Here is a 27,293-nt window from a genome sequence, read left to right as displayed (position 1 = left end):
CTTAAATTGTTAACATTTTCTACAATATGCATGGTACATAAGATGTTAAAAAATTGATAAATTATTCAATACGTAATTAATTTCTTTAGTGAAAAGGGTGCGTGCTCTCCGTCCATCCACATCAGATGGAACCCGCCACCCGGCTTTTACGCATATTCCACACGCATCTAATCCGATCTCTTTCTTCTTATCCTTTTTCTTTTTATATTATTCTTTTTTTCTTTTTAGGTGGATGAGATTAAGAGCATTCATGCCGTGACGAGCTCCAGCTATGTTATCATGGTTATGGGCATTTGCATCGGCCCCCTCCCACCATACCGTATAATCTTAATGAGATGCTAAAATATATTTATGAGCGTTCGTACGTGGGACCCATATAAGAATGATTGCTTTATATCAATCCCATTTGATTTGGACGCATCCCTTGATAAAATTTGTATAAGAGTAGTTCATTGATAAATAAATCTTGCAATCTTTGCAAATTTACTATTTCACTACTAGTGATATATTTATGAATCGAGATGATGACTAAATCTCAATGGCTAACAAGGAATAAGGTTGGGCAATGTAGTCCCTCAGTAACAAGAAATTTCAAAATAATCGCTTTTTGTATCATTTTCTAACATGAATGACCTATTTGTTATAGGTACTAACAGTGAAATTCAGTCTCGCTTGAAAGCCGATAGATAACAACCCAATACCACTTTTCAAAAGTAAATAGGAGTACTTCTATTTAATGAGGGTAACATATTGACTAAGTATGGTCTTACCAAATGTGACAAAAATTAGAGAAAAATGTGCTCACATATCACTCAACACTTAGCATCACCAACTTCCAAAACTCTCGATTTGCAATTTTGCATCTGGGACTAAAGTACATTTGCCCAGTGCCCACAAAAGCTCAAAGTACCCTCCTTGAAAAAAATCCATGATATTCAAATCGCCGACGAATGCTAAACCCCTTAATTCCAAATTCGGATTACTCATTCGGGTTTGGACGTCTTGTTATGTGGTCCACGAATCTTACGAGAGTGTTTCATGGAATCGGGGTTTACCCCCACCCTAGAGGTAGGCTTTCCCGTCGCAAAAAGTGCGAAGGAACCCATGGAGGTAAATGCTCATCTTCTCGGTACCACATAGAGAAATGAATGTGCACGTCACGCAGTCTTTTACCTTTCGTGATTCGCCTGGTGGACCGGTGGCAGACTCGTGCAAGATTGGTATTTTTCAGTATATTCGGTAGTCCCCAAAAGTGGGAATCCGTAACCGAGACTCCTCACCGTCCCCAGTTACGCCGGGATAACGTTCCAACGCACTCTCACCGCACGACCGTTAGGAAGTCGGTGCCTGTCCCTGGTAGGCCCCACTTTCCCACTCCATACAAAATAGAAAACTCCGTGCCATGGAATTTTTAGTATCTCTTTTTTCTAATATCATAAAAGTAGAATATCTCGGGATTAAAGTTACCCAACCCAGTATAATCAACATAGTTAACTTGAGAGCCCTTCCATACAAGGAGATGTATACTCAACAATAATGACAAAAACCATAATAAATTCTTTAATAGACTCATTTTACAAAAAAAAAAAAATACAAAACAAATTGTGGTTCAAATATAAATAATCTATACTCATTCAAATTGACTTATCGAAGTCACATAGACTAAAATCAAATATATGGCAAGCAAAGACAAGATGTTCAAATCATAAAAACATTAATTTTGTTGTGAAATGATGAGGATATAATATAAGATTGGTGATATGTTGATAGGAGATAAGATGATCTCTCAAGTTCCACACGGTATAACATATTAGTTTTTATGAAAAGAGTGAACTGTTCTATTTCTTGGCAAATACTGAATTCTTTTTTACAAGCTCCATTTTATATGAGGTTGGATACAATAGATTATCCGATGCTAGCACAAATTGACCGATAGTAATTTGACTTAATAAGGGCGGGGAGTGTTTGATAGGGCTAGAGGGCTCGAACAAAAAGTGACTCTTAATGGGATTTTAGATTAGGATTGGGAGTAAGAATAAACTAAATTGCGCATCGAACATGAGAAGAGCGTTCTTGATATGTTTGGAAGACGGTAATTAATCCATATTAGGTGTTTTTTTTTTAATGTAATACACAAGATAACGTTTATTATGAGAACTCCAAGTTTAAGCATGCTTAGGTAAGAGCGCTGCCATGATGGATAATTTCTTGGGGAAATGTTCACCTATACACAAAGGACAAAATCATGAGAAGCAGACAATATCTCCAAAGAGTAAAACTATTGTCACAAGACCAACCTCCCAAAAGAATCAATATTTCTTGTGATTGAATGATTACATATTTGACCTTTTTTTTCCTGCGCAAAATTGGTAGGAAGGGATCAACAAAGTGCTAATATATTCTAGGAGTTACCTAAGACCCCCAATTAAGCACTCAAAATTAAAATAGTAGAAACGTCGTTACTCAGTACCTCTCACAACTCATTGATTTCAATGTAAGTAAGCATGATCCATGATTATTCCACGAGGGGCTAAAAGTACAAAACACATTTACTAGACATATGCACTTCTTTAGCGAGCAAGTCAAAGGTTGCGAGGTTGCATTCGAAAATACCAGTTCACACCTTCACTTAGATCTTTTAGACAGGCAAGTCAAGTTGGGTAAAAAATGGTCACATCCAAATTGATTAATTTCCATATAATAAAAATCTAGTGACCAATACCCAATTTATGTTTGAGTAGATTATTTATAGGAAAATTGATGGACAAAATGAGGTGAAAGCATAGAGTGAGTGAGCATGAGATTAAGCATGGGCGAAAAAAATGAGAAAAAAAAGTCATAGAGATAGATTGGATTTAAGTAAGTCGAGAATTCATATAATATTTATATTATTTTGGACTATACCATTCTAACTCTATTTACTGAGTATATATGATTCATATAAAACTCAATACATTAAATATGGATTGAGGAATGCACGTAATGATGAATTTTGATATATTTACCGTAGCCCAACATCAATAACAATTGATAAACGGTTGACTCAGATTTAGTAGAAGGGAGTCTCGTCAAAATGGAACGGGCTGACGCAGACACTCTTCCCATCCAACCTAACAGAAGTCCAACGCGTACCGGCGCCCTTTGCCCAGCTGGAGCCACCAATTCAATATTCGCATCTCAGAAGATACGCATTTTCCCCTTTTTCTTTTCCCCTCCTTTCATTTCTTATACGCAAGAATTTTATCTTCTTCTTCTTCTTCTCTCTCTGTTTTTTTTTTTTTTTTACCCTTTTCACCCTTTATTATTTTTCCTTTTTTTTTCTTTTCGTTTTCCCATTCCTCCCGACTCCTTTAAAATGGCCGGAAGAGGAGAGAGAGAGCGGGAACACCACGCAGAGTCTCGCTTCGCTTTTGCTCTGCAACCAAGGTCCGAGCTTCTAGGGTTGTGCTCGCTCGCCCCTCTTCCTTCTCCGCTTCGCCCGAGATCTGCGCGTTTCTGCGCATCGGAGTGAGGTTTGCTTGATGGAGTTGACTGACACAGGTGCCTTTCTCGGCTTCGCTTCCGTCGGTTTCAGATCGCCGTCTTTCTTAGCATTCGTTTCAGTATGGTCTCGCTTGCTCTAGCTGCTGCGGTCTCGTTGGAGTTCGCTCGGTTGTTCGGTGTCTAAACGTGTCTCCTGATGGGTCGTAGGAAGCTCGTAGCGCATGCGATTGCGTTGAATGGGTCGGTTTGTTTTGCGTTGTTGGGTCGTGCTGGTTTGCGTGCGTTTTTGGAGATCCGGGTCGTCGAGCTTGCGCTTTCGATGCGATTTGCTTTCTCTGCTTTTGTGCGGTGGTAGTGGGCCCTGAACGATTTTGTTACAGGAATTTGTTTGTTCTGTCTCCTTTGCATGAGCAAAATTGGTAGATCTGTGTTTGTTTGACCTGAAGCTTTGGTTGATGGACGCACCAACTGTTGAAAATGTACAGAAGGGGGTGATCGTTAGTATGTCTGTACATTTGAAGCTCTGGTTGTTCTAAAAGAGAGACTTTTCAGTAGAATTTCTTGTCGTTCGTTTCCTTCGGAGGCAAGTGCAAACTACAAAAGCAGTTTGAGATATGATGAGGCTGCTGATATGCTTCAAATGAGCTATTTTGAGTTAGCGATAACCTTCATTTTGCTCTTCTTTGCATTTGATGCCTGGGAGGGTTACTTGTCCCTCCACTTTGTGATGTTTGTGGATACTTGGCATACGTTTCTACCTGGGCAACTGTTTTGGATTTGGTATCTCACGTTCCTGTAGATTGGTCCTCTAGCATCATCATGCCCTTTCCAAAATTTGTGAGGTGATGATAGCTATTACTGAAATATAAGCAAGTCAAGGATTTGGTTGATTGAGCAACTGGTCATTTCAGTGGTCGTCTTTGTTGGATGGGGATTTCTTGTTCTCTGTTACTTGCTTCCTTCTGTACTTGCATTGATACTTAGTTATTGTTAATGGCACTGCCACAATGCAACATATCTTTTGTTGGTAATTGACTAAGCACCTTTTTCGCTTGGAACTGAAAATTGTTTCAATCTTTTAGACAACTTCAACATTCACCTTTTAAGTGAACATCCTTTCTTTTTCTCATGTGCAAGTGTGTTAGCTGTTATCCTGCACGTTAATTTGTTAATGGCATTAAGGCTAAATGGATGTTTCGAGAAACCTGTATGTTATATCCGTAGATTGAATGACTTAGTAAGAAGTTGAATATGTCTCTAAACTGTGTCCATATGCTTGTGTGCTCATTGTCTTTTTCTCCCTTTTGCAACCAAGTTCCATTCAAAAAGCCATTAATGTACTTTTTTTACCCAATGTTGCAGAAATGGCTCCTCCTATTGAGACCCCACAGAAAGTTTATGAAAACAGTCATTCGTCCCATCCACCTCTTAATGAAAGGATTCTCTCATCAATGACTAGGAGGTCTGTTGCTGCGCACCCTTGGCATGACCTCGAGATAGGTATGCTATATCACTAATTTACTTCAAATGTTAAAAGGTTTGGGTGTTTTGCCTCTCCTTTACAATGTCATGGTCTTTGATATGTGATTTCCTTTCATTACAGGACCTGGAGCTCCAACGGTTTTCAACTGTGTAAGTACATGATATTGCTTTGCTAGAGGCTGATTACTGATTGAATTTGTAGGTGTAGGTGTACTGTGGTTGCATAGTTTAGACATTAAAATAACAGCACTGTTGGAATGTGAATTAGCTGAGTTGACCATCCTTTCTATCAAATATGTTCTTTGACTATTTCCCCGTCTTTGTTTTTCCATCTTTTTTATTTCCAGTTGTGCTCTTTCAAGATCTTTTATTTGTGTTGATGATAACTCAGGATCATTTTCCAATTTTTGTTTTTGGCCCGACATTTTTCCAAGTGTTTTACTTGCTGACTTGGCCAGATACAAGCTCGTTTATCTCTAGTTTAGCATGGAGTGCGTGCTACTTTTTATTGATATTCTTTGAGTACCTTTTCTTTATCAACAAGAGTGTAGACTTCTGGCGTTTCCTTTTACCAGTTTCCTAGTTGTTGAATGCTGACGGCATTTTAAGAAGTAAATTTGTATCATGTTTTTCTTTTCACCATGTTTTATACTGGAAAATGACTTGTACAGGTGATTGAAATTAGTAAAGGGAGCAAGGTCAAGTATGAACTTGACAAGAAAACTGGACTGATCAAGGTAATTGATCATGGCAAGTGAAACTTTTAGCTAAGCCATAGAATTCATGATAGTTGCTTATTGGTGTAAATCATGCAGGTCGACCGTGTCCTATATTCTTCAGTTGTGTACCCCCACAACTATGGTTTCATCCCTCGAACTCTCTGTGAGGATAATGACCCTCTGGATGTCTTGATCATCATGCAGGTAAAATTTTGATGCAGAGTTCACCACAAAGTTCATCACGGTAGGAGTTTCGAGTCAAATGTCACGCATGATTGGAAGGACATACAAAATCTTACAATTGATGTAATCAGTAGCATTGAATAATCTTTAATACAGATAGGCAATCCTTATGTGTTTGGTATATAAATTAGGCTACAAGAGCTTGTAAGTAGTGAAGCTGAATTTACCCTACTATTGACTGTAATACTTGACTCAAGATAGTAGATTTTTCATATTTGCATATATCTATATTATGTACATGCAAATGTATTTGTGCCTTAATATTTATGTATTTAAAGCTAAGTTCGAGTCCAGTTTGAGCCCAAAGTGAGGTTTCATAATTTTTTAATTCTCAAATTTCAGGTTGAGGTATGCTCGAGCTTATTTTGTACTTTTTGTTGTATTGAGTACTTATATGAGACAAGTTCTAACTCCACAAACCAAGTTTGGTTGAGTTGACCCTTTATTATTAAGTCAAATTTAAAAAGTGAACTCTGTTGATTTACTTGGCTTGATTTTAATCCTTCTGCACTTTTGCAACTGTATGTCTTGCGCTAAACTTTGATAGAATATTAGCATCTTGGAATATGATTTAACATGGCTTTATCCTACAGGAACCTGTTCTTCCTGGATGCTTTCTTAGGGCTAAAGCTATTGGGCTCATGCCTATGATTGATCAGGTAAATATCTCTAGGCTGGGCTGTTTTTGGTTCTGATTAAGCAAAAAATTTAAAGTAACCTGATGATTCTTGGAATGCAGGGTGAGAAAGATGACAAGATAATTGCTGTTTGCGCTGATGATCCTGAATATCGACATTACAATGATATTAAGGATCTCCCACCCCATCGTTTGGCTGAAATTCGTCGTTTCTTTGAAGATTGTATCCTTTTGCAACTTTTTAACCAGCTTACAATGCACTTAGCAATTTCCAGATAGTAATTTTAGGTATTTGATGTCAGAAATCCTTTCTTTTTTGTTGTATACTTGTGTAGTGAAGGGTATTCTTTAACACTAAGTAGACAAGAAAAATGAGAACAAGGAAGTTGCAGTTAATGATTTCCTGCCTGCCTCTGATGCCTTTGAAGCAATTCAGCACTCCATGTAAGTAAATCTTCTCAGACATATTTTTTTTGAAATGGGTATATGAAGTCAACAGATTGAATTGAAAAAGAAAGTGATGAGTACGTCTTCTTTTAGAGTCAATAACTAAAAATAGATTCATTTGCAGAATCTAGTATGATCTTTTGAGTTAGATTACATGAAGTAAGTATCCGTGTTAATATGTTGATGATATATGTGGATAGTTTTGTGGAAATTCCACAAATTCATGTTCAAAAGCTTAAGTAGATACTTCCTTTATCTGGATAACCAATTTTCTGGAGGGGTTGCTTTTGTAAGTTTTGTAGGTTGTTGTGCTCACGTAGCGTAAATCATGCATGCTAATCCTTGCTAATGCTTCTTATGATGTATTTTATGCAACTTCTAATGCATATCCACCCCAAAATCTTGTTCTTATAATTATCTCTGAATCTAACCTGAAGGAACCTGTATGCGGACTACATTGTGGAGAGCTTGAGGAGATAGATAGCCCCTTCCAGCATTGGTGATGCGATCTTCCGAAGCGACCTGAATACACAGATAATGACGATAGTAGTATATGTATCTATATTTTACTATAGGAAACTGGGTATTTTGCTGTATGTACGAGCATTATTCCATGGTTCTGTTTATATTATGACGGTGGATTGGCTTTTATATCCTTTTCCTTAAAAGGAGAGGAAACGGCTTGGCTTCTGTATTCTTTTCTTATGGTAACGATCGGTCCTTTGTCTGTGATCTCAACCTAGTTCCCTTGATGTTTTCGTTGATGCAATGCACTATAAAATGAAGCAATTCCATGATGAACATATGTTGGATGCTGGCCTTCTTGCTTCTTCTGGTACTCTAATGCAGGATGTCAAGAGAGCAACCCGCGAGCGTCCCCATGGAATCTCAAGAGTCAAATTGTTGATTAGCGGCATTTACAAACTGATTAGCACCCCTAATAAAGTTTATTTCCGTTTTTGTCATTTTTTTCCCAATTCCTATATTTCATTTATTTTATTTTTTGTTATAATCCTATCTTATAGCTTAGCTATTCCAATTTTTCTCTTTATTTTTGTTATTTTGAAATCTAATTAAAGAAAAAGTCTTTTCATTTCGACATGGAAGTGTACTTTAATTTCTATTCATTCGTAGTCAATATTAAAATGTACCATTTATCAGTGTTTTTTCCCCTTCATTTTGTTTGTTGATAGTCCTTCAAAAATATTTTGCAATGACTTCCGTGTTTCCAATAATTCATTTCATCCTTTAAAATCTACGTATTAATTATAGATCAAGTTTAGGATGAGAAATTGAAATGTTTGCATATTATTGTTGATTGATAAAATACATCCTTACCTTTGATGATATACAAATTAAGTTCCAACCAAAACATTCTTTTTTAAAGAAATAGAATGATGTGGAAGTAACCTCCTACTTAAGAAATATGTTACATGATTTTATTTATTTATTTATTTATTTATTTTTGGCGTTATCATGCGGCTTTTCTAGTTAGATCAATTTCCTCGGTTCTTTTCTTGAAGCTGATAACCCCAAGATTTTAGTCGTACATGGAGTTGTACTCCGAACAGTACGTTCATCTTGCAGGAGTGAAGGGCGATCCGCCGAATCAAATTTTATGCTCTTAACCCGCTTAGACCTCATTTGGTTTGGGAAAAGTCCTCAGCCAAATGCAAAGGCTTTTAGTCCAAAGAATTTTGAGGAAATGCAAAACTATTTGATAAACTATAAATGAAAAGTGTTTTAGGAAAATGCAAGACGTCCTTTGGTGTGACTAAATTAAGTATCAATTTATTTCGCAAAAAATAAATAATATGATTTTTTGTGTTACTTGAAATAATTAGTTAATAAAAATTATTTATAGTGCAGATATATTTCATTCATTTATTTTTGTAAGCAATAGAAACAATCTTTTTGAGAAATTATATTTTAAATCGTTCATTTTTCACAAAACAAACGGAATTTTAAACTAGATTTCATTAGCATGTTTATTCTCACGAGGTCAGAGTTCTTGTTATTTATTGCTTGGATGCATTAAAGAAATTAAAGAAAAGACATCCTAAACAACAAAGATCGCAAAGGGCAGAATGGTGACCTAAAGGGATAATGGCACTCGTAATTCCGGAATTTTTGGTCGATGTATGATGTTATCTTTGCAACTTATTCCTAAGTTGACTTCATTGAAGTGAAAAATGAAAAAGACGGAATGGCCATCAGAATGCTTCGTGACTAAGCATGAGAAGATGAAATCTTGATTAAAAGTAAAATATGTAAAAGAAGATTTTTTTTTGGTCGAAACAACGGTATTATATATTAAGTCACATATGAACAACCACTGTACAAAGCTTCAGAATACAAAAGATCCAAGAGATGAGGAAGAAGAGAGACAGCCCAATTTGAGGGAAGTAAGGAAAGCCCATGGGCTTTGGCAGCCCAATCGGCAATGAAATTTGCTGCCCATCGACAGTGCTGGATCTGAAAATGAGGGAAACAGGGTAGATACACCATTTTAGCAAACAGAGCTCTATGTTGCCAAGGAATCAAATTAGGGTTTCGTATTGCATCCACAAGCACCGAGCAGTCGGATTCCAGTAGGATGTGATCTTGAGTCTTCCCTTTATGTAGCAGAAACTTAAGGGTAAGATTGAAGGCCTATGCTTCTGTTTCTAGTGCTGAAAAAGTGGTAATGCTGCTGGTAAAACCGACGAGCAGGTGGCCAACAAAGTCGCGGCACACACAAGCTACTGCGCTGTCGTTGTGGGATGTTGGGTAAGCTCCATCTATATTGATTTTGATAATTCCAGGCTTTGGTGGACGCCACATCTGAGCGAGATCTGGTGGTTGCAACCCTTGTTTCAACTACGCCCTGTTGCAGAGCTGGGTGGATCTGGCGTTTGCAAGAGCTGACTATACAATCCGTTCGGGATTCGGTCGTTGCTAGCGGAAAACAAAGTTGTTTTTGCTCTTCCAAATCTGCCACAAAATAGAAGCCACAGTTTCCATATCAGGTATCGCATACTTATTCTCAAGTAATGCTACTAGGCAAGCGTCAATTCTTGTACCACCATGAAATTGGGACATCAAATGGACCTGTGGATGAGACTATATAGTTTGTGTCCAAGTACATGATAGGAATATATGTTATGTAGTTTTCAGTACTTGTTCTGTACATAGTTGGCAGATTGGGTTTGTGATAATATGTTTGTGGAAAAGATTCTCCTTTGTAGGCAAAGCATTGTGGCAAAGAGACCACATGAAGATGTGAAGTTTGGGGGGGCCCTGCATGGTCCAAATTTTGTTCCATAGCTTTCGAGGCGTTTGGTATGATGAGGAGGCAGTGCTATGTATGCCACTATTAGTTTGTGCTCTTATAGAATTATAGCCGCTCTTTACTGTATACGTACCATTGAGTTGCCCCTTCGAAATAATCTAGTCAATAGTGTAGGGAGGTCAAATCTGTACTGAGAGAATTTCATCTACAGTTCGATCATCGAAGCTATGTCGAAGTAGAGATTCATTCCATGCATTATGGTCTGGGATTATAAAATCCGCCTCTAGGTGCTGGCCCACTGATGATTCCGCTAGAAAGCCATTTATCCTCTCTAATTTTAATCCGTTGTCCATCACCTATTGACCACTGGAGATTGTGTAATATAGAGTCCTGGCCCAGCAATAAACTTTGCCATCCCCAGGAGGGTCTAGACCCTTTGTCAGCATGTCAGAATTCGTTAGAATGAAAGTATAGTCCTTTAAAAAGTTTACTCCATAAGGAAAGTGGTTGTTGTATTATACGCCAAGCTTGCTTACCCAATAAAGCCTTGTTGGACGCAATGAGATCTCGGAAACCTAGTCCCCCGTGGTCCTTTCTATTCTTAAGGGTGTCCCATTTCTCCAGTGTATACCAAATTTGCTGCTATGAGGTTGCCATCGGAATCTAGCAATTTTCTATTATATAGACTTGCATAGAGACAGAAGAATTTTAAAGATTGACATGGCATATTGCGGGAGTGCTTGTACGACCGTTTTAATCAAAATTTCCTTACTGCCTGTAAAGATTAGCTGTTCTTTCCACCCTTCCAGCTTGGAGTTTACCCTTCCCAAAATCCATGTGAACATCTCTCTTTTAGATTTCCCCCAGTCTGACGGTATACCAAGGTATTTGCCAGTCTTCACTAACATAGGGACTTGGAGTTCTCTAGCCAGATTCACCTGAAGGCTATTAGGACAAGCTTTGCTAAAGAAAATTCCAGATTTGTTTCAGTTTACCTCTTGTCTTGTAGCTAGGCAATATTGATGTAGAATATTGGCTAAGTTTTGGCATTCCAGGAGTTTTCTATCTAAGAAAAATATAACGTCATCTATGAAAAAAAGATGAGATAGGGTAGGACACCACATGTTTAATGTTATGCCTCTAATGTTGCCCATGTAATAAGTGTAGATAGGACATTTGACACCAGAATAAATATGTACGGAGAAAGAGGATCTCCCTGTCTTAATCCTCTAGTCAAATAAAAGTAGGGTAGAGGTTCGTCGTTGAATTTGACACTAAGGGAGACTGTTGTTATGCATTGCATCACCCACTGAATCCATTGTGTATGAAAGCCAAGCTGAGTGAGGTAGTCCTTTAGGAAATCCCATTCCAACCTATCGTAGGCCTTTTGCATGTCTAGCTTTAGGATAGCTTGAAAATTCTTTTTCCTCTTTCGTATCCTGAGTTGATGGAGAACCTCTTGGACCACTAGAACATTATCCTGGATTTGACGTCCACTTACAAAAGCGCATTGCTCCGTAGCTATCAGCTCAGGTAACCAAGGCTTTAGTCTATTCGCAAGAACCTTGGAGATGATTTTGTATATCAAATTGCAAAGACTAATAGGTCGGTATTGGTCTAGCCGTTCTGGATGAGGTGTTTTTGGTAGCAGGGAGATGATTGTCCAATTGAATTCAGGTTGCATCACTCCTGAGTGGAGCGTCGTCGGCCCTTGGCGAGGCCGAGCGTCACCGGCCCCTGGCGAGGCTCGGCTTCACGCTGGGCTAGGCGAGCTCGATCTCGCCCAAATCCGGCGAGGGCCACCGCCAAGTCGGCGTCGCTCGGCGGTGGCCCGACAACGCCGAGCCTTGCCGGCCATGGCCGAGGCCGGCGACCGGCCAAAAGAAGAAAAAAGAAAAAAGGAAAAAAAATAGAAAATAAGAAAATAGAAAAAATATTAAAAAATAAAAGAAATAAAAATTTTATACAAATTTACTAAACGTGTTTCTATTCTTTTTATATTTCTGGAACATATTTACCAAACGCGCTTTTTTGTTCAAAAATTGTTTCCCGAAGTAGAAATATTTTTTTTCTATTTCTGTTCTTAGAAACAATTTTTAAACAAAAATGTTACCAAACGTACTCTAAGCCGCCAGCCAAGCCAATAGAGTTTTCAATAACACGATTTGGGAATCTCAACCTCTTTTGCGTCGTTGGATTCCCGATTCTTAGTCTTCATCAAAAAGAAAACATCGGGCTTCTCTTGGATCACTATGGCCCTTAGTGCTTGAACTATCAATGGATTGCCTAGACCTTGACAGTTCCAACTAACTAACTTCATTTGTTACTCGGTGGCTGTTTAGGGCCAGCCACCAAAGCCCAACTATCGGGTCCTGCTGCCGCAAAGATTGGGGTATCCTATAATTGAGTTTCATCGAGTCCCTCTGGCATCGGTATGCACATATCAAACGGGCTGTATCGCTTTGCTTTCTTGATGGGTCCTGCTTTTGGGTTCAAAAGTGTGTGTTTCAATTTTTTGGCTTTTGAGGAACCGCTTGCTACTTTCTTCATTTTGGCAATCGGTTCTGCTGCAATAGATTTTGCAAGGTCTTGTATAAGTGGTTGTCATTTAAGCGGTGCTACCACAGTAATGATTTGCCCCTCTGCTGGGAATTCCATAACTTCCTTATGTTTATTTGTTCGTTGTTGATGGACAGGGATCAAAGAGGTAGGCGACTGAGGAGTCTCCGGGATGACCTCCTCTACCTCCTCCCGAGATGGTTGTGTCTCATAAAAGGTACGCCAAAATGGGCTGTGTTCCCGAACCTCAGCGTGTAGCCATTGACCGTAATATAATTTATCCTTGCCTTCCATTTTTTTGGTACCAAACGGGGAGTTTTTACAGTACATTGCATAATGGCCTATAATACCACAAGAGTAGCAATAGTGAGATAAGCGTTCATAGTGAAAATCCAACCATATAGTCTTCCCGTCCAATTTAAGAAGCTGCCCTGTTGTGAGTGATTTTTGTAAAGTGATTTCTGCCTAGGCTCGTCCAGCTCTAAGCGTTGTACCTTCTCTCTGCTCTACTTTAACTTCCAACACCCGACCTACATGTCGCACTGCTTTGCTGATCATATGTTCAGTGCACACATTCCGGAAGTGACTCGATCAGGCCGGCAGAGTTCCAGTGGGTAAACTGATCGAGGGTGGACATGATATTCTCACTCGATCATAATTCGATTTGGCGTGTGAGTTGTGCATATTACTGTTGCATTCTATCTTGATATAGATTGAGTATATGATAGATCTATATATGGATGCATTTAGTATGCTTCATACAAAGTGGTTATACATATGGTACATTAATATTCATTTGATTATACTTGTGACAATCCTGTCTTAGCATCTTAAGCTATTTGGTTATGATTCTTTTGTAATCTTGATAGCTGTGGATTGTCTAGGTTAGAGTCTTATCATTTCGTTACTGGGCATAGTTTTTGCTCATTCCTTATATTTTTCAAATTGATAGTATGGACGTGCCACCCGTAGCTTGTGACAAGGTGGTAGCACGCCTAGAGGTTTCTTTTCATGATGTGTTTGACCATGCAACAGAGTTGAACCTGAAGTTATACAACGAATTAAGACCATACGACAATCAGACCCTGAATTATTGAAAATTCAAGGTAAAGCTTTGAAAGGAAAGAAGCCAGATTTTCAAATTTCAGATGATGGAATAGTTAAGTTCCATGGACTTTTTTGTGTGCCTAATGACGATGAACTAAAGAGGGAAATTCTAACTGAAGCTCATCATAGTAGTTATAGTATCCACCCAGGAAGTACAAAGATGTACAGAAATTTTCGTCAATATTTTTGGTGGAATGGAATGAAGACTAATATTGCTAAGTATGTCGCAAGATGCTTGACATGTCAACAGGTGAAAGCTGAACATCAAAAACCTACAGGGTTGTTAAAGCCATTAGAGATTCTAGAATGGAAATAGGAACATATAACCATGGACTTTGTACAAGGGTTACCAAGAACTTCGAGGGGGATGACTCAATCCGGGTAATAGTACACCGATTAACAAAATCAGCACACTTTTTAGCTGTAAGGATAGACTATTCACTAGAGAAGTATGCCACATTGTATGTTCGGCAAATAGTACGACTACATGGTGTCCCTGTAACCATAACATCATATCAAGATCCGTGATTCATGTCAAATTTTTGGAAAAGTCTTCAACTTGCCTTAAGAACTAAACTCCAATATACTACTGCTTTTCATTCACAAACAGACGGACAATCAGAAAGGACTATACAAACATTGGAAGATATGCTACGAGCTTGTGTCATTGATTTCAAAGGAAGTTGGGATGAGAAATTACATCTAGTGGAATTTGCTTACAACAATAGCTTCCAACAAAGCATTGGTATGGCTCCATTTGAAGCTTTATATGGTAGGAATTGTAGAACTCCTATTTGCTGGAATGATGTTGGAGAACAAAAGTTGACAAGGCTAGAATTAGTTCAAATTACTTTAGAAGTTGTAAAGACAATACGAGAACGACTTAGGACAACTCAAAGTCGACAAAAGAGCTATGCAGACAAACGCCGTAGACCTTTGGAATTCAATGTAGGTGATCATGTGTTTCTAAAGGTGTCACCTATGAAGAATGTGTCAAGGTTTGGAAAGAAAGGAAAATTGAGCCCAAGATTTATAGGACCTTTTGAAGTCCTAGAAAAGATAGGGGAGTTGGCATATAGAATAGCCTTACCACCAAAGCTATCCAGTATACACAATGTGTTTTCCATGTGTCTATGTTAAGGAAATATGAGCCGGATCCAACTCATGTGTTAGACTTTGAGGTACTAGAAATAGATGAAAGGATTAGATATATAGAATAGCTTGTACAAATTTTGGATCGAAGAGAGCAAGTGTTAAGGAACAAGACTATACCTTTGGTTAAAATTTTATGGCGATACCATGATTCAGAGGAAGCAACCTGGGAAAGTGAGGAAGAAATCAGACATAAGTATCCCCAATTATTCAAATAAGTGAGGTAAGATTTCAATTTAGAGGACGAAATTTTCTAAGTAGGGGAGAGTTGTGACATCCCAAATTTCACCGACCTTTATTAGTGTAGCTGGATTATTAAGAGCTTGGATTATTTTAGATCGGGCCATAAAGCAAACCCGATGGACCGTGAGGAATGTGTGGGCTTGAGAAGTAAGTGGGCCACACGAATTGGACTTGTTTAGCCGAATAGGAGATTATGGGCATGGGCTTGGCTTAGAGCGGGCCAAGATTTGAATTTGTTAGAATAGTAAATTTAGTTTTTTTTTTTTTTTTTTTTTTTTTAGTAAATTTAGTTTAGTGGACCGTGATTATTATAGAATAAGCCTGTTGGACCAGAAACGGGTATTTTGGCCCGAGTGATTTTATTTTCGATTAAGTTTATAGATTATAGTTAGAATAATTTGATTAGTGATTGTAATGCTAATGTCAATTTCTAACTTTAGCATTTCTTGTGATAAATTCTTCATAGATTACCACTAAATTGCTAATATGTCTTATGATTTCATAAATTTGTATAATTACAAGAGAATTGAAATTTAGTGGATTCGAAATGAAATTAAGTGAAAAAAAACATTAGAAACTAATAAACCAACTGACGACATGGATTAAAGGTCAATTGATGGCGAATGACAGGTGTTGAAAGAGATCGTGCATGGAAGCCACGACAACCCTTCTCTCTTCTCCCTTCTCTCTCTCTTCTCCCACAATTTTTCTTCCTAAAAACCGAAACAAGCAAAGGAGACATCATCATTAGTAAATCTAATGATTAGCCTATTCTAGGGATTAGCTTATAGACCATTTCCCCTCATAACTCTCGTCATCTCTCTCTCTCCAAAGCAAAACAGAGAACTCTCATTTTCTTCTTCCTCTCTCTCTCTCTCTCTCTCTCTCTCTCTCTCTTGGTCGAGCAGCAAAGAACCAGTAGCAACTCCAGCGAATTTTCTTCTTCTTGCGAAAGAATAGGTGTTGATCTTTGAAGAATCTTTGAGTCACAAAGTAGCTGAACTAAGGTAAGGAAAGATGAGTCTCTAAACTGGAAGTTATCCATTGATTTTGTCAAGGAACTTGCGGATCTAGCTGAATGGTGGAGGATTAGATGTGATGTTGCTGTTTTGTGTTGGATTGAGCTAGATGAGTCCTAGATTGAAGCTACAAGTCATTGCATGTTGCATTAGAGTCTTGCATGTTTCGAAATTTAAGAGTGAGTGAGTTGTGATTGTCGAGCAAGGTGAAGAGTTGATTACCAAGTGAAGAGATGTGATGCATGTTGTGGTAGGTGAGCCGAGGGGTGAGTATTTGCTTTGTACCGAGCTATGGAAGTTTCTATGTAAGTAAATACCTGCTGTGATTACCCTTAGATGCTGTAGAAGAGTGTCAAGATGCTGTAAGAGAGATTGGTAGAGAAATTAATGGTTTAGTTGAGCTAGAAATAAAGAAAACGGTGCAAAATGTTTCTGTTCTAGAGAAATATAGACGGAAAGCCTTTTGTTTTGTGTTGCATTGATTTCTAATGATGAAGATAATGAAAAGAATAAGTTTATTTAAGAGAACATCTATTAGATTAAGTTCAACATCTAGTTATAGCCAAATGGATGCAAAAACGTGTAGGTAGGATAAATTTTCTTTGAAACAGTAAGCTGTATTGTAGAAAACAGCAAGACCTTTGATGATTCAGTGAATTTTATGTAATTTTCTAGATATAATTGGACTTCGAACCCTTAATTAAAGTTGTAGGAAAAATTCTTAGGAATAACATATAAAAATTAAATTTGAGAATAAACGGACAAGGTTCAGGTAGTGAAACGATTTTTCTTCTGTAGGTACTAAATCTGGAAATTTTTGCAGAATTTAGGAAAGAAGACAGCAATTACTTCTCTTAATACAGTGAGATATAGACTTAGTTTTCTTCATGGAAAATGTTAATCTATGTCTCTTCTATAACATACTAAAATTTCGTAACATTCTGATAAGATTAGATATATTTTATGTGTCTGTGATCAAAACTGCTCATTTTAGTCCATAGACTGTTTTGATTCGAGAATGTGCAATAGTTGTTATGCCCCTTGTACTTGACTTGTATGACATGTATGGAGTCTAGTGACCTTATGATAGTTGTTAGTCTATACAAGAACAAGTCTCATCCATCATTTGAAGTATAGTTATGGTATAGATACCAATGGTGGCATGCGTGTGTAATGAGTGTGATGCATAATGCTTGATTATGGGGTAAAAATCTGTTAGGCATGGTATGGGACGTGCCGAAATGGGTTTTATCTTATAATTTGGACACGCACGTGTGCTTCATACATGAGAGTTAAGAGTATAGATTATACTTGAGGTAGTTGTGTACTTTCGAGGTCTTTTACATACGATGATTACATTAATCGAAGGTGTGATGTGTGAAATGTGTGCTTGAATGAGTAAGAGATTTCCATTGGTACTGAGATGCCGGTGATGCCCCTCGAAAGTGGGATGCCCATGCTGTGTGATCTTGGATGCCTCGGTCCCATGTTGCTGAGATGCCTCGGAGTGAGATGCCCCATGTTATGTGATCTTGGGAGGCCTCGGTTGTGGGATACTGGGATGCCTCGGAGTGAAATGCCCATAATAGAAACATTGTGGAAGTCCAGATGTGGGATTTCGGAAGTGACTCAATCAGGCCGGCAGAGTTCCAATGGGTAAACTGATCGAGGGTAGACTTGATATTCACACTAAATTATAATTCTATTTGGCGTGTGAGTTGTGCATATTACTGTTGCATTCTATCTTGATACAGATTGAGAATATGATAGATGTATAAATGGATGCATTTAGTATGTTTCATACAAAGTGGTTATACATATGGTGCATTAATATTCATTTGATTATACTTGTGACAATCCTGTCTTAGCATCTTAAGCTATTTGGTTATGATTCTCTTGTAATCTTGATAGCTATGGATTGTCTAGGTTAGAATCTTATCATTTCTTTACTGGGCATAGTTTTTGCTCATTCCTTATATTTTTCAGATTGATAGTATGGACGTGCCGCCGGTAGCTTGTTACGGGGTGGTAGCACGCCTCGAGGTTTCTTTTCATGATGTGTTTGACCCTAACGTTGAGATGACTTTCTCGAAATATGAGGCTACACTGTGGATAGACGATGGTAGAGCTGAGATGATTCTGATGAGGTTTGTCGCGTGGTTCGGGAACCATGAAGGGGAGATGTTTGGCCCTCTTCCTTATGGTGCTGATGGACCTGGAGCTAGAATGGATGGTGTCTAGACGCCCGTGATCGTGTAGAAGTTGGAGGAATGTCTTTTGCTTTTCGATAGACGTGGGCTTATGTGGGATAGTGGAGTTAGAACCCCCTCACCCTTTTCCCTGGTATTTACTTGCAGCTTCACTTTTGGAACTTGTAAATGCAATGTATATGTAGGTGCAAGACTAGAAGTGATCTAGGTTGATTTTTGTAAGCCCAGATGTTACTAAGGAAAGTAATGAAGCTTCTCATGATCCTTATCTATGATCCTGGTTGAATTGTCTATTGGTAGATGACGGGACTATTATAGGACAACCTTGTATATGAAATTTAGATTTTAAAATATCCATATTATACATGCTAACCTTTAAAGGTGAACGCTAGTTAAACCTTTGTAATGAATTGAATGATTGTGTGATGGTTAAGAAAACCCATCCCCAATGTGCATCGGGTGGACGTTGCCCCTATCTAGATGCCGAATCGCGGTAAAGGCCGGACTGAAGCTCCTTCGGGAATGCTGTCCCCAATGTGTGTCGAGTAGACATTGCCGTGCTCAAGAGATGAGATGATGCCTAGCTATGCCAGAGGACTGATGTGCGTTGAGTAAAACTGCCTGTGCGAGTAGTAGTCAATTGGAACGCGTGATTGATTGAGATAAACGCGCCGGATTATGGGACAAAATTGTGCGGTATGGAATGGGACGCATCATAACAATTTGGCCTTATAATCAAGACCCCTATGATTGATTGAGATTGAGTGAGATGTTCCAACTAATGTGTGCATTTATTATATGCATCTATGATATGAATTGTACTGACGTACATAAAGGAACTGAGGCAAGGTGAGTCTTATTGATTGTGTTGTTAGGTCACCCCTAGGCGTATTTCCTTTCTAATCGGGGTTTAAGGAGTAGACTTGTTGAGATGTTGTTTCAACCCGTCGTGAGCTTAACCTTTTTAGGTCCTTAGATGGCGATCCCTCTGGTACGTTTTGGTCAACTTTGGGGGGTTACTGAGTGGAGCATAGACGTCCCTGTCCCTAGGAGTCACTGGGTCTATGAGCTCGCAGTGACCATTGTCTAGGTCGATGAGGACCTACCTCAAAAGGTATCTCATAGATTCAGGGCGTGGTTTCGCCGTGGGCTCAATGGATTTAGGGATGGTCCCCCTCAAGGTTTTGATATCCTCGTCGTTACGGTCAATATTGCTTTGGGTGAGGGTGTAGCTAACCCTCCTGATGGGTTGTGGAGGACCCGAAGCCCCCGAAGCCTGTAGAGGTGGAGTCTGGAGGATCGGCAAATGTATCCGACTAGTAGGTCATAGGACAACTTCTTTTTGAAAGCCGATCTTTTAATAGACTTTTGTATATAAACCCAGTGTATTTATAAAAGTGTTTTGTGAAAATTTTATCCTGCTTTTCTATCACATATTTGTGTTGTCTGGGGATTTGTTTGTTCGCTTCTACATGTGCAATAAAATGAATGGGTCAGCGACGCGTCCTAGGACGTCGCAATTTTATTGACCACCGAGGGATGTGCGCACGCTCGAGGTTCGGGGCATGACAGGGTAGGTCTTCTGAATGACTCTCAATGGTGTTTAAAACTTTTACTCTTTAGAGTCATCCTATTGATAAAATATGTGCATATAGGAGGAGCTTCACCCAAGAGATATGCGGGAACTTTAGTTGCGAAGAGTAGAGATCTAGTTACTTCTAAATGCATTTATTTTTCCTCCCTGCCACCTCATTTTTGTGGAGGGGTGTTAGAGCAAGAACTTTGATACACAATTCCCTTTTTCAAGAAAATCTGTCCCAAAATTTTATTAGAAATATTATTTCCCATTGTCACTTTTAAAACCACTAAATGTGTCCCATTGAGTCACTAAAGAACTCTTGTAGATTGAATGAGCAGAGAATTCTTCTAAATTGTCGCTTATATGCAAATTTCGGTTCGTCGGGTCTCCTAATATACCTGAATTATTAATCCCATCGAGTCACTATTGTTGTGGGGAGTATGCAAGTCAAGTGTCAAGAGAAGTCAAGGTATTATTTGTGTTTATTTGTGTTGATTTTGGCACCATGAGAACTACAGCATGATAGACATGCGCTGGTTTTCTGGTGTTTCATGTGTTGATTTTCTGGACCACTTTCATGGCTTCCGAGACTTGTTTCATTGTTTGCCGCGACTTTGGATTAGCACACAAGCTAGCAAGTGCCAAAGGAACTACCGTAACAATACTTCCTGTGAGACTTCTTTCTAGAAAAAGGCAACTGCGGGTATAAGATTTTATGTAGCATAATCTTCTCTGAATGATGTCAACAACATTGAGAGGACATCTCCTGGATGCTCACCCATTATTGTTTTCATTGTTACCACTCCAAAGCTATACGCCACGTAGCTCATTGATGACCAATGTTTAAGCAAGCTCTAGCATCATATATTTTGACAATTGATGATCTACAATCAATTCTTAGCAAGCGTTGTCTAGTACACTGCAAATCATAAATTTGCATGGATGATGAACCTTAAACTATGGATGGCTATGGGCCATTAGTCGTAACTGTCCAGAAAACTAATGTATGGAGGATAACGATTGCTCACCTGGTACCATATATCCATTAGCGCCAGTGATATTTGTAGAGAAATTGGATAAGGAGTCATCATCCAGAAGTCTTCTAGTGCCAAAATCTGATACAAAAGTTTGCATCTTGTTGTGAATAAGATGTTGTAGCTAGCTATGTGTCGGTGAAAAATTGGTTGAGCACAATAGAATCCCCCCTTTCCATGTAATCATATAACCGGATCGCCTATGTAAGTAGAAACCATGAAGCTTAAATTATGCTTTTATGTCGTACCTGAATTGCATACTCTCCACAGTTATCTAGGGGGCAGGAGTCCTTAACATATAGAAATGAACCGGATATTCAGCAGCACTCATGTTATAGAGATGGTCCAACTTCGTCCAATTAAAGATTGAGATGCCTTCAGGAATTCTCAATGTATAGGCAGATGGCTCATATTTATCGTCATTCAAAAATAGGCCGCTTTGGCCAAATTTCTCTTTCTTTGCCAAGATGCAGCAACCCCCTTCCGGAAATTACTACTTCTGCGGGGTTATTCTATCCATGTCAGGATTTTTCCTTTGAATAGATAGTTGTGTGTATCATGGATTATCGTTGTTTTGGACAGTGTCGTGCTCTTCTAGTTGTTTCGCCTTGATGGATTTGACAGGTTCGATTAAGTAGTTATGAAATGTTATCGTTCCGTCACTTCCTCATAGACAACTCTTTTCTATTTGCAGGATGCTCAAAATCAAAAAATGAGGTGAGGAACTGCCCCCACAATTACAAATTTCAAAAGCACCGCTATACCGGGGAAATCAAATACAACTATATAATCAGCTATTATGGACGCGACAGGAGTTTCATGTAGACGGTCCCAACTGTGCTTAAGTTGCCCAGTTACAACCACTGATGTTCCATTTCTTTGGCAAGTTCATTTTAGTTGCTTTCTCAGGGTTTTGGAACGTGTCAGCTGCTTCAAGATTGGTCAGATTCACGCTGAAAATTCTATGGTATATGGATTTGGCAATAACAATGTCTACAGAGGTTCAATTTGATGCCTGAATTTTTGTTAAATGTGCAATATCATCTTTGAGCTTTCAATTATTTCATTGAAGTCATAATCTTATCAAGTATGCAACATATTCTCTAAACTTTCAATTGGCTTGATTTGGTACCTAAACTATTTTAAATAATTCAAGGTCATTTTTTAGTTAACGGAAAGAGCTTTCATTTCTCCACAAGATCTCTCACTCTATACATGCGATATCATCTTCTTCCTCAAGATCTGAATCCAGACTGCGTGAAAGAGAGAATAAAGGGATGAATGTCTTCTCTCGAAAGAAGACTAAGTTCTCCATACATGTCAACCAAAAAAAGAAAAGCTATGCATACATGTTACCTGCAGATATTTCAATGCTGTCTTCGTTTATTCTTTCCTTTTATCACGAATTTTCCAGGATAACCCTGAGAACGTCATTGTGAAGGATTAAGTGGCTGAAAATGTCTGTTTATAATGATTGAGCGGAGAAAAACTTGTCCAAGTAAAATATATAGTACATGTAAAAAAGGAACGTAAATTATGTTTGGTAGTTTCCGCAAAGTATTTACGTAGATGAAATCCATGCATATAATTTTCTTCCATCAATTTTGTTGTTTTTAGTTGGTATCAAGAAATAACTATTCCAAGTAGTTAGGAATATGTTTTATATTGCATTGTAAATAATTACATTTATTACTGTCAAAGGAAATAAATCCCAACAGTGTTGATTATGGAATTGCCACAATTCCTCAACAATTCGGTCATCAAGTCAGATCATTTCTTTCCAAGAATATACCTACAATTCCTCCACGACTTGCTCCTCAAGAAAGATCATTCTCTAAAGATTGTATCCACATAATCCTGTCTCTTGTAAACCTAGTGCTTAGCTTATGTACATCTATTGTGTTGTATAGCAAATAAGTGCACAGAAAATATTCTCTTGAAATATACAGAAAATACAAGGCAACATTGTGCCTGAACCTTCTTCTTTTATTCAGCCCTCTTTTACCATTTTAACATGGTATCAACGCTGACCATTACGAAAGCAAACACAGCCTTCTGATATTGTCCTTTTTTTAAAAAAAAATCTCCATGGAAGATTCATCAATTATAGCCTCTGAACCAATCGCAGCCTATGAATTAGCTGCTGCATTCTTACCAATCACGAAAATCCAATCACGAAAATTCCACAATCTACTCCTAGAAATCAGTCCCACACCATTACTCTTCCAGCCATTGGAGTAAAACTTAACGGTGATAACTATGTTGTATGGAAAGCGAGACTGCTTCCACTTCTCCTAGCAAACAGACTTTTGCCCATTGTTGAAGGTACCTCTCCATGTCCTCCAACTCATATCACACAAGTGCAGATGGAACTACTACAGTTGTTTCGAATCTAGCCTATGAAAAAATGGTCAACACCTGATCAAGCGGCCCTCGCATGGATTCTCAATACCTCAACTGACGCAATTATCGGACGGCTCTTAGCATTCACCTCTTCAATAGACGCATGGTGATTCATAGCCACATCTTATGTGGCACGAAATCATGCCCAAGTAGCTCAACTTCGGATGCAGTTGCAGACTCTTCGTAAAGGTAACCAAATGGTTAAATAATTTCTTCAACAAACAATAGTAATTGTAGATCAGCTCTCCTCCATCAGTGAAGTCATCTCTCCTCAAGAGTACCAAACCCGTGTCTTTCGTGGGTTGGGTCTAGAATATCAAAATCTTGCAGTCTCTATTTTAGTTCAATGTCAGTATCAAGACATGACCCGCGAGACACTTCACAGTTTGCTTTTTTCTCACAAGGCTCGACTCGAGCTCATGGAACCCTCAGTGCAAGGTCCGACTATATTTATAGGGAAGACTGAAGATGTCTTCCCTCCACACTCAACACGGTCTCCACAACCTAGTACGGACTGCTTCTACAGGTCAAATTCTCATCAATTCCCTGGGCATGTACATGAGAATATCGCACATGATGCTGAGCCACAAAATGCCAACAGATTCTCAAACATTCGCGATTCTAAGCGTGGTAATGATGGTAACAGATGTCAAATTTGTAACAAATTTGGCCACGGAGCCAATGTTTGTAAGGAAAGATATATGCAACAACAACATGAGCAATCTCGTACATCACCGCAGCTCAATTTGGTGGAAATTCCTCATCTGCCGTCTGTTTTCTCCTCATAGTCATGGGACCCAAATTCAGGTGCTACTCATCACATGACAACAATATATCTCAGCTGTTTAATGTTCAGCCCTATCATGGTAATAGGCAAAAGAATAGTGCAAGTGCCAAAACTTGGCATGGAAGGACATTTAAGTGCCAAAAGTTACGAAGTGTACATTTAAGTACCACTTTTTTTAAAAAAAATTAGGACACCTGAATGCCAAGTTCAACGACCCTAGTTGGAAATCCTATGTGGCAATTTTTAATAATAAAACTCATCTACGTGGCTCACCGGAGAGCTAAATCAGCAAAGAAGAACCAAAACAATATCGTTTTGTCTCTTTTTTTTTTTTTAATGTAAATATTAATTAATTATTTTTTTTTTTAAATGAGGAGATGAAAGTTGTAGAAACCACGGGCTGATTGCTATCTCCCCACCTCACCAGTCGACCGGCATCACTAGGCCTTGGCCAAGGGTTGGTGACCCAGGTCGATTGGTGGCAAGGGCTTACAAGCCCTTACCCAAATCTGGTGAGGGTCGCGACCCTCCTCTAGATTCAGTGAGGGTCACTAGCCCCTAGCTAGGGCTTGGCGACACTAGCTAACACTCCCCCCATCATTGTTGACCCTTCCAAGAGATGGTGGGAAGGTGGCGGCAAGGGCTTATGCAACCCTCGCCCAACACCTGCAACTTCTTTTTAAAAAGTTAAATTTAGTTTTAAATTTAGTTTCTTAAATATAAATATTAAAATTCAAACCGAGGAAAAACAACATCGCTTTTTGTTTATGTAGCCACGTCAACATACAAAAAGAAATCATTTTCAGCTAATCTAGTCACATCAACATGTAAAACGACGTCATTTTGCATTTGTCTCATCAGAAAAACACCATGTTAGATTTTGGCTAAATTTTCTAGCCGTTGGCACTTAACTAATTCATTTTGCTCTAATTTTAATACTTAAGCGTATTCTTAACTTTTGATACTTAAATATCCGTCATGCCAAGTTTGGCACTCTAGGGGTCTAGATCTCCATGGTAATAATCAAGTCACCATAGGTAACGGATTTAGCTTACCCATCACTCATATAGGTCACTAAATTTTCCCAAATTTTCATGCCTCATCTCTTAGTTATTCCTTTCATTAAAAAGAATCTCCTATAAGTTCATCAATTCTCTAAAGAGAACAATTGTGATTTCATATTCTCCCCTACTTCTTTTCATGTGAAGTGTCGCCATTCGGGGAAAATCATACTTTGAGGAGATCTTGATCATGGCCTCTACTCCACTCCCACGTCTTCAGCCTTGTCTTCATCATCAACAATGACTTTGTTGGAGAAAACTCCTTAATTGTTTTGAAGTTGACAAAACCTTTCCAAAGTCTAGTCTGAAGACTTCCAGACTTTAGTGTCAAAATCTGAAGACCACTGGACTTTAGGTTCAAAGTCTGCCCACAATGACAAACTTCAGACTGAACGCCACTAAAGAATGAAGACTTATCCAAATGCGATATTTTCTTCAAGGGTTCAGTTCGTAATGCTTATGAATGGCTTTTTGGTTGGATTTAGCACCTACATGATTGACTATCTTTAAGTGAATCAATTTCGATACTCCAATATTTTCGAATTGCAAGTAAACTTGGAAAGTATCTACTTATGGAAACCAAGATCCTGATTGTATGGACAAATAGGATTGACGGGCTTTCATCACAATCTTCAAATGACTCAAGATCTCCTTGATTGATTATGTCCAACAGGTAAATTGGAAGAATTCCTTTGGAAAGTGCCAACAGTCGATAAGGCATGAAGGAGTATTTAAGAATGACTCTCAAATTGCTTGAGAGAATGCGTGAAAGAGAAATTTCAAATTCTGAAGCTTTCCATTTCCTTGTTACTCCGAATACCGAGCTCAAAGTTGTACTCAAAAGAAAGAAAAACATATAGTGTGACTTCGTGAAAGAGAAGCAAATTCTTCATTGTGAAGTTGAAATCACCAAGCTATAAAATCTCTTTTGTTTTTTAGTGGAATCTAGCCAGTGGGCTGTCATCGTGGGAGAGTGGATGTAGGCTTGATCTAAGCCGAACCACTATAAACCTTATGTTATTATTCTATTCCCTAAACTCCTTTACTTTGTTAGTAATTCTATTAGTAATTCTATTTAACTGCTAAAGTCTAAACTAGCTCAAAGTCTATTGTTCTTCAAACTCTATTTTGGAAAAAAAATATCTCTACTCTTCTTTTGAAAAATTGTCTTCACGCCTATTCACCCCCTCTAGATGTTAATACTAGCATTAACAATTGGTATCAGAGCCTGTATGTTTATTTTATTGAAGTGTTTTTACTTCTAAACTAAAGATTTATGGCTAGTATTTTGGCTCTAAGATTGGTCAAAGGTCAGAGCAACACCAGACCTCCTTACTTTGATGGGAAGGAGTATAATGTGTGGAAAAAATAAAATGAAGGCGTTTCTGAGATTGAAAGATCCCTTAGAATGGGATGTGGTAGAAAAATGGATCAATTTCAAAGCTACATCAACCACAGAAAGAAGGAAAGGAAGTTGTAGATGTTGGCAAAATGACATAAGCAGAAATAACCAAGAGACAAGCTCTTGATACTAAAGCTATCTACTATTTATACTGAGCTTTATCTCCTATTGAGTATAATCGAATTTCTTCTTGTAAAACAGCGAAAGAAGTTTGAGACAGATTGCACGTTACCTAAAAAGGAACTTATCGAGTAAAGGAAACGAAAATCAATATTCTACTCGGACAGTACGAAGCCTTGAAGATGAAGCCTGGAGAATCTATCACTGATATGTTCAGTCGTTTCACTGAAATCGTGAATGGATTGGCATATCAAGGACAACCAATTTCAAGACCAATGAAGGTCAATAAACTGCTGCATGGACTCTCAAAAGACTGGGATCACGTGAAGACGTCA

The 27,293-nt window shown here is 38.4% G+C and overlaps 1 protein-coding gene across 1 annotated transcript; it reads left to right on the top strand.

Annotated features, from left to right (window-relative positions):
* Positions 1-3,359: 3,359 nt before the first annotated feature.
* Positions 3,360-7,808, top strand: LOC104436363 (soluble inorganic pyrophosphatase 4). The gene is made up of 9 exons (XM_010049116.2): positions 3,360-3,540; positions 4,846-4,983; positions 5,087-5,115; positions 5,637-5,702; positions 5,781-5,888; positions 6,521-6,586; positions 6,667-6,787; positions 6,927-7,008; positions 7,449-7,808. The coding sequence occupies exons 1-9, from the start codon at positions 3,522-3,524 to the stop codon at positions 7,489-7,491; spliced, it is 672 nt and encodes a 223-aa protein (XP_010047418.1). The 5' UTR covers positions 3,360-3,521; the 3' UTR covers positions 7,492-7,808.
* The last annotated feature ends 19,485 nt before the right edge of the window (positions 7,809-27,293 follow it).

This window comes from Eucalyptus grandis, chromosome 1 (genome assembly GCF_016545825.1).
Source record: "Eucalyptus grandis isolate ANBG69807.140 chromosome 1, ASM1654582v1, whole genome shotgun sequence".
NCBI classification, from domain to species: Eukaryota; Viridiplantae; Streptophyta; class Magnoliopsida; order Myrtales; family Myrtaceae; genus Eucalyptus; species Eucalyptus grandis.
This window is presented reverse-complemented; position numbering and strand designations above follow the sequence as displayed.